The 8,905-nt window shown below is 40.6% G+C and overlaps 1 protein-coding gene across 1 annotated transcript in view; it reads left to right on the forward strand.

Moving 5' to 3' along the window:
- Positions 1-8,561, forward strand: part of LOC128050420 (olfactory receptor-like protein OLF4) — a 29,213-nt gene extending 20,652 nt beyond the window's left edge. Inside the window, exon 2 of the mRNA XM_052642666.1 lies at positions 8,486-8,561. Within this exon, the coding sequence (XP_052498626.1) occupies positions 8,486-8,561 (76 nt within the window). The remainder of the gene's footprint in view (positions 1-8,485) is intronic.
- Positions 8,562-8,905: the final 344 nt, after the last annotated feature.

Raw genomic sequence — 8,905 nt, forward strand, 5'->3', positions numbered from 1 at the left:
GGAGAGAAATGGTCTGGACCTAACAGAAGCAGAAGATATTAAGAAGAGGTGGTAAGAATACACAGAAGAACTGTACAAAAAAGATCTTCACGACCAGGATCATCATGATGGTGTGATCACTAATCAAGAGCCAGACATCCTGGAATGTGAAGTCAAGTGGGCCTTGGAAAGCATCGCTTTGAACAAAGCTAGTGGAGGTGATGGCATTCTAGTTGAGCTGTTTCAAATCCTGAAAGATGATACTGTGAAAGGGCTGCACTCAATATGCCAGCAAATTTGGAAAACTCAGCAGTGGCCACAGGACTGGAAAAGGTCAGTTTTCATTCCAATCCCAAAGAAAGGCACTGCCAAAGAATGCTCAAACTACCGCACAATTGCACTCATCTCACATGCTAGTAAAGTAATGCTTAAAATTCCCCAAGCCAGGCTTCAGCAATGCGTGAACTGTGAACTTCCTGATGTTCAAGCTTGTTTTAGAAAAGGCAGAGGAACCAGAGATCAAATTGCCAACATCTGCTGGATCATGGAAAAAGCAAGAGAGTTCCAGAAAAACATCTATTTCTGCTTTATTGACTATACCAAAGCCTTTGACTGTGTGGAACACAATAAACTGTGGAAAATTCTGAAAGAGATGGGAATACCAGACCACCTAACCTGCCTCTTGAGAAACCTATATGCAGGTCAGGAAGCATCAGTTAGAACTGGACATGGAACAACAGATTGGTTCCAAATAGGAAAACGAGTACGTCAAGGCTGTACATTGTCACCCTGCTTATTTACCTTCTATGCAGAGTACATCATGAGAAACGCTGGACTGGAAGAAACACAAGCTGGAATCAAGATTGCCAGGAGAAATATCAATAACCTCAGCTATGTAGATGTCACCACCCTTATGGCAGAAAGTGAAGAGGAGCTAAAAAGCCTCTTGATGAAAGTGAAAGAGGAGAGTGAAAAAGTTGGCTTAAAGCTCAACATTCAGAAAATGAAGATCATGGCATCTGGTCCCATCATTTCATGGGAAATAGATGGGGAAACAGTGGAAACAGTGTCAGATTTTTTTGTTTTGGGCTCCAAAATCACTGCAGATGGTGATTGCAGCCACGAAATTAAAAGACACTTACTCCTTGGAAGAAAAGTTATGACCAACCTAGATAGCATATTCAAAAGCAGAGACACTAGTTTGTCGACTAAGGTCCGTCTAGGCAAGTATGGTTTTTCCTCTGATCATGTATGAATGTGAGAGTTGGACTGTGAAGTAGGCTGAGCGCTGAAGAATTGATGCTTTTGAACTGTGGTGTTCGAGAAGACTCTTGAGAGTCCCTTGGACTGCAAGGAGATCCAACCAGTCCATTCTGAAGGAGATTAGCCCGGAGTGTTCTTTGGAAGGAATGATGCTCAAGCTGAAACTCCAGAACTTTGGCCACCTCATGCGAAGAGTTGACTCATTGGAAAAGACTCTGATGCTGTGAGGGATTGGGGGCAGGAGGAGAAGGGGATGACAGAGGATGAGACAGGTTAATGGCATCACTGACTCGATGGTCGTGAATCTGAGTGAACTCCGGGAAATGGTGATGGACAGGGAGGCCTGGCGTGCTGCGATTCATGGGGTCGCAAAGAGTCAGACACGACTGAGGGACTGAACTGAACTGAAACAAAGGGTCATACTTTGCCAACAAAGGTCCGTCTAGTGAAGGCTATTGTTTTTCCAACGGTCATTTATTGATGGGAGAGTTGGACTGTGAAGAAAGCTGACCATCAAATAATTGATGCTTTTAAACTGTGGTGTTGGAGAAGATTCTTGAGAGTCCCTTGGACTGCATGGAGATCCAACCAGTCCATTCTGAAGGAGATCAGCCCTGGGATTTCTTTGGAAGGAATGATGCTAAGGCTGAATCTCCAGTACTTTGGCCACCTCATGTGAAGAGTTGACTCATTGGAAAAGACTCTGATGTTGGGAGGGATTGGGGGCAGGAGGAAAAGGGGACGACAGAGGATGAGATGGCTGGATGGCATCACCGACCCAATGGACCTGAGTTTGAGCGAACTCCAGAAGTTGGTGATGGACAGGGAGGTCTAGCGTGGTGCAATTCATGGGGTCACAAAGATTTGCACACGACTGAGCGACTGAACTGAACTGAACTGAAACAAAGGGTCTTCATATGATAACCTACAATGATGTCTTCTTTTTTTTTTAATTTTTTAAAATTTAAATTTATTTTAATTGGAGGCTAATTACTTTACTTTATAATATTGTATTGGTTTTGCCATACATCAACATGAATCCTCCACAGGTGTAAATGTGCTCCCCATCCTGAACCCCCCTCCTTCCTCCCTTCCCATACCATCCATCTGGGTCTTCCCAGTACACCAGCCCCAAGCATCCTGTATCCTGCATAGAACCTGGACTGGCGATTAGTGTCTTATATGATATTATACATGTTTCAATACCATTCTCCCAAATCATCCCACCCTCTCACAGATCCAAAAGACTGTTCTATACATCAGTGTCTCTTTCCCTGTCTCGCATATAGGGTTATCATCACCGTCTTTCTAAATTGCATATATATGTGTTAGTATACTGTATTGGTGGAGAAGGCAATGGTGACCCACTGCAGTACTCTTGCCTGGAAAATCCCATGGGTGGAGGAGCCTGATAGGCTGCAGTCCATGGGGTCGCTAAGAGTTGGACACGACTGAGCAACTTCACTTTACTTTTCACTCTCATGCATTGGAGAAGGACATGGAAACCCACTCCAGTGTTCTTGCCTGGAGAATCCCAGGGACGGAGGAGCCTGGTGGGCTGCTGTATATGGGGTTGCACAGAGTTGGACACAACTGAAGCGACTTAGCAGCAGCAGCAGCAGCATACTGTATTGGTGTTTTTCTTTCTGGCTTACTTTGCTCTGTAAAATAGGCTCCAGTTTTATCCACCTCATTAGAACTGATTCAAATGTATTCTTTTTAATGCCCGAGTAATACTGCATTGTGTATATGTAGCACAGCTTTCTTATCCATTCATCTAGTGATGAACATTTAGGTTGCTTCCATGTCCTGGCTGTTATAAACAGTGCTGCGATGTCTACTTTTAAAAACAAGTTGTCTTTTAAGTTCATACACGTACTAACAGCACTACATTTTCATTCCCTGCCCTACATTTTGCATCTTTGACGTCACATTTGATACCTCCCTATTTATCCTTTTAATTCTTATTGTAGTTAGACTAGATTTTAGAATATTTTTGTCTATTAAACTGTCATACTAGTTTAAGTGATTTGATCCTCAGCCTTTCTACATGTTTGCGTTTACTCTCAGGATTTTCTCTTTCTTATAGTTTCTTCCAACTTATTATGCCTTTTTTGTTTCCTTCTGAGAGAAGGTCCTATAACACTCCGTGTAGAGTAGGCTTAGAGTTGATAAATTCTATTAGTCTTTGATTGTCTGACAAGTTCCTTATCTCTCCTTCAATTCTAAATGTTAATCTTGCTGGGTAGAATGCCCTAGTTGGCTAGTTTTTCCATCTCAACACTTTAAATATATCATGCCTCCCCATTATATCTTACAAAGTTCTGCAAAAAAAAAAAAAAAAAGAAAGAAAGAAAGAAAGAAAAGAAATCAGCTGATAGACTTATGTGTTTCCATCTTATGTGACACTGTTCTATTTTTGCTGCCTTTGGAAACCCATATCTTTAACTTTGTGGCTTTAATTGCTGTATCTTGGTATAGGTCTTGCTGCTCTCATTTTTGGGAAACACCCTCTGCTTCTAGTGCCTGAATTTGATTTTTTATTCAGGTTTCAGAAGTTTCCATCCATAAGTTTATCAAATATGTTTTGACTACCTTCTCTTTCTTTCTTTTCCGTTCTGGACACTCCAATTATGCCAGTGTTGGTGTTCTTAATGTAGTCAAACATCCCTCACACTATTGTCATTTTTAATTTTTTTTTCTTTTCTGACTGAGTCATTTTCATGATTCTATATTTCAGTTAACTTCTGGATTCTTCTGTATCACTTGGTGTACTATTAATTTCTTCTAGTTGTTGCTCATTCCATTTAATGTAATGTTCGGTTCTAACTAGTTTTTATTTTATAGTTCCCTACTAAAATTATAAGTGATTCATCAGTCCTTTTTTTTCACATAATTAAATATTTTATGGTCTTCCACTTATTAACAAAATGCACAGGGTGAATACTGGAAATAAAACTTCTTTTGGAAGATTCCTTAAATCATTTTAGGTTGAGAAAATTGAGTTTTATATCATTACTAATGCATTGATTCCAAATCTGGCCAACTGTTTGTTTCTCTTTCATCAGCTCTTTCTTAGGCATGATATCTCATTATTTAAGTTGGGTATTTCTCTTTCATCAGCTCTTTAGGCATGATATCTCATTATTTAAGTTGGGACAAATTCCTTTGTCTTTTCATTTTAATTACCTTTGTCTGTGTTCTGAAATTATGTGACACAGTTAACTCTTTCTGTCTTAAAGTGGTGTCTTTCTGTGGGAACAGTCACATACAGTTGATGTGTGCCCAGTGGCTTTACTGGAAGAGCTAGATGTGATGTTATCACAATTCATGCCTTTCTTTGGGGTGTACTGATTGCAATCATCTTGTTAGGAGGCATGGAGGGCTTGAGCTTGAGTCAGGTATGAGATATGGCTTTCTCTTTGTTTAGAGGCCAGAAGAAAATGGCATCCCACTTCAGTATTCTTGCCTGGAAAATCTCATGGATGGAGGAGCCTGGCAGGCTACCACCCATGGGGTCACAAAGAGTCAGACAAGACTGACTGACTAACAACACACTGGCCTAATGGAAGGGAGACAGGTACCAGGTTGCTAGAGCAGAAGCCCTGAGGGTCAGGTCTGAGCTGACCTTGCTCCCCCTAAGTGTGTGCTTCCCCACTCCTGCACCAGCTCGGTCGATCCAGAGGGGAGCAGTGCTGGAGCAAGAAGTGCTAGTGTGTGCCACTCAACATGTGGTGGCGCATGGACCTGTTGCCTGGGCAGAGCTTGAGATGCAGATTGCCTATGATGCACTGTCTCTGTAAGCACCACCAATAGTTGGCCCTCCCCTACTCAGAAGCATCTTTGGGTCTGGAGCTCTTGTGGCCCTACGGTAGGGTTGCTGTTCTTGTAATACTATGGGCTGCAAATACAGGGAGTTGGGACCTGCATGGACTTCTGGCATGGATAGGGTTGTGGCCGTGGCATCCAGCTGTAGTCAGTGATTGGAGTTGCCTCTGATATGAAGCCCATGTAAGCACCAGTAGTAGGTGCCATGGCACAGTTTAGACATTGCTTCACGTCTGAGCCTCTGCTGTGTCTCACAGCCAGGTTCCCAAATATCCACTCATCTCAGGTTGTAGCACACACACACACACACACACACACTATATACATCTATATGTCTGTATATCTACACCCAAATCCATATATACTGCATCTCCAGCATGCAGACAGATTCTTTACTGCCTGATCCACCTGATGGATCTGCCTGCAATGCAGAACATTGGGTTTGATCCCTGAATTGGGAAGATCCCAGGGGAATGGAAAGACAACCCACTCCAGTATTCTTGATTGGCAAATCCCACGGACAGAGGAAGCCTGACAGGCTACAGTCCATGGGGTCACAAAGACTCAGGTGTGACTGAACACACCACACACACATATAATATGCTAAGATAGCTTGTGGTACATATCAACATATAAATATCTCTCTTATAAGTGCAAACATTTAGTAATAAGGGATTAAATGATAGCTCTTAACTTCTGATATAACTGAGAAATTTCTAACTGGCTTGGAGAAACTATCATACATCCAAGAAATATATTAACCATGGTTTTATTCTAATGTAACAAAGTCATCCCTCTCTTTGAAGAGTAGAATAGTAAACTTTAGAAATTTCAGTGGTTCTGTCCCTGCCATAAGTTCAGTACAGTTCAGTTCAGTTCAGTTGCTCAGTCGTGTGCAACTCTTTGCAACCCCATGGATGCAGCATGCCACGTCTCCCTGTCCATCATCAACTCCAGGAGATTACTCAAATTCATGTCCATTGAGTCGGTGATGCCATCCAAACATCTCATCCTCTGTCATACCCCTCACCTGCCACCTTCAATCTTTTCCAGCATTAAGGTCTTTTCAAATGAGTCAGTTCTTTGCAACAGGTGGCCCAAGTATTAGAGTTTCAGCTTCAATATCAGTCCTTCCAATGAATATTCAGGACTGATTTCCTTTAGGAAGGACAGGTTAGATATCCTTGCAGTCCAAGGGACTGTGAAGGCCTTCTCCAACATCACAGTTCAAAAGCATCAATTCTTCAGCACTCAGCTTTCTTTATAATGCAACTCTCACATCCATATATAACTACTGGAAAAACCAGAGACTTGACTAGAAGGACCTTTGTTGACAAAGTAATGTCTCTGTTTTTAATATGCTGTCTAGGTTGGTCATAACTTTCCTTCCAAGGAGTAAGCATCTTTTAATTTCATGGCTGCAGTCACCATCTGCAGTGATTTTGGAGCCTCAAAAAATAAAGTCAGCCAATGTTGCCACTGTTTCTGCATCTATTTCCCATAAAGTGATGGGACCAGATGCCATGATCTTAGTTTTCTGAATACTGAGTTTTAACCCAACTTTTTCAATCTCCTCTTTCACTTTCATCATGAGGCTCTTTAGTTCTTCTTTGCTTTCTGCCATAAGGGTGGTGTCATCTGCATATCTGAGGTTATTAGTTTTTTTTTTAAATAAATTTATTTATTTTAATTGGAGGTTAATTACTTTACAATATTGTATTGGTTTTGCCATACATCAACATGTATCTGCCACAGGTATACACGTGTTCCCCATCCTGAACCCCCCTTACTCCTCCCTTCCTGTACCATCTCTCTGGGTCATCCCAGTGCACCAGCCCCAAGCATCCAGTATCATGCATTGAACCTAGGCTGGTGACTCATTTCATATATGATATTATACATGTTTCAATGCCATTCTCCCAAATCATCCCACCCTCTCCCTCTCCCACAGAGTCCAAAAGACTGTTCTATACATCTGTGTCTCTTTGCTGTCTCACATACAGGGTTATTGTTACCATCTTTCTAAATTCCATATATATGCATTAGTATACTGTATTGGTGTTTTTTGTTTTTTGTTTTTGTTTTTGTTTTTGTTTTTAACTTACTTCACTCTGTACAATAGACTCCAGATTCATCCACCTCATTAGAACTGATTCAAATGTATTCTTTTTAATGGCTGAGTAATACTCTGTTGTGTATATGTACCACAGCTTTCTTATCCATTCATCTGCTGATGGACATCTAGGTTGCCTCCATGTCCTGGCTATTATAAACAGTGCTGCAATGAACATTGGGGTACACGTGTCTCTTTCAATTCCGGTTTCCTCCGTGTATGCCCAGCAGTGGGATTGCAGGGTCATAAGGCAGTTCTAGTTCCAGTTTTTTAAGGAATCTCCACACTCTTCTCCATAGTGGCTGTACTAGTTTGCATTCCCACCAACAGTGTAAGAGGGTTCCCTTTTCTCCACACCCTCTCTAACATTTATTGCTTGTAGACTTTTGGACAGCAGCCTTTCTGACTGGTGTGAAATGGTACCTCATTGTGGTTTTTATTTGCATTTCTCTGATAATAAGTGATGTTGAGCATCTTTTCATGTGCTTGTTAGCCATCTGTATATCTTCTTTGGAGAAATGTCTATTTAGTTCTTTGGCCCATTTTTTGATTAGGTTGTTTATTTTTCTGAAATTGAGCTGCAGGAGTTGCTTGTATATTTTTGAGCTTAATTGTTTGTCAGTTGCTTCATTTGCTATTATTTTCTCCCATTCCGAAGGCTGTCTTTTCACCTTGCTTATAGTTTCCTTTGTTGTGCAGAAGCTTTTAATTTTAATTAGGTCCCATTTGTTTATTTTTGCTTTTATTTCCAATATTCTGGGAGGTGGGTCATAGAGGATCCTGCTGTGATGTATGTCGGAGAGTGTTTTGCCTATGTTCTCTTCTAGGAGTTTTATAGTTTCTGATCTTACGTTTAGATCTTTAATCCATTTTGAGTTTTTTGTTTTTTTTTTTTTGGTGTGTGTCTGGTGTTAGAAAGTGTTCTAGTTTCATTCTTTTACAAGTGGTTGACCAGTTTTCCCAGCACCACTTGTTAAAGAGATTGTCTTTTCTCCATTGTATATTCTTGCCTCCTTTGTCAAAGATAAGGTGTCCATAAATGCATGGATTTATCTCTGGGCTTTCTATTTTCTGCCTGACTTCAGGCTCTACTACAAAGCCACAGTCATCAAGACAGTATGGTACTTGCACAAAGACAGAAATATAGATCAGTGGAACAAAATAGAAAGCCTTAGAAATTTACCTTAGCTCTGGTGCTACCCACAGCCCACATTCAAGTACAATTGCCTCAGTGAAGTACACTGTGGTCACACCCTTGCTGAACCCTTTCATCTACAGTCTGAGAAATAAATACGTAAATAGGGCTCTGAAAAGATTCTTTGTGTTGGAAATGTTTATAAAAGGGCCATTTGCCCTTGGGCTGAAGAACTGCCCATGATAGCAAGGCTCAAAGCCTCACAGCCAGATATGTGATCATTTGATCAGATTGTGATAATAGCAAAATATTCTTCAATTTATTGCTTGATATTTCCATTTCTTTGATTTCAACTTCTCTATACAATTTTAAAAACATCTATGATTAACGCTGTTCTCTTAAGTTTTTTCTCATTGTTTTTCTACTCTTTCAAATTGATTCAAAACCATGTGTGAAACATATGTAAATTCCCATTTATCTCATGAGGCTTCACACATTTCTTAAGAATAAATTCTTCTGAAATGATACACTTTATACTGAGTAATTGTTCTTTCTTTTTTGCTAAAAGAATAATCATGAATTGTGTT

The sequence above is a fragment of the Budorcas taxicolor genome, chromosome 7, assembly GCF_023091745.1.
Source record: "Budorcas taxicolor isolate Tak-1 chromosome 7, Takin1.1, whole genome shotgun sequence".
Classification (NCBI taxonomy): domain Eukaryota; kingdom Metazoa; phylum Chordata; class Mammalia; order Artiodactyla; family Bovidae; genus Budorcas; species Budorcas taxicolor.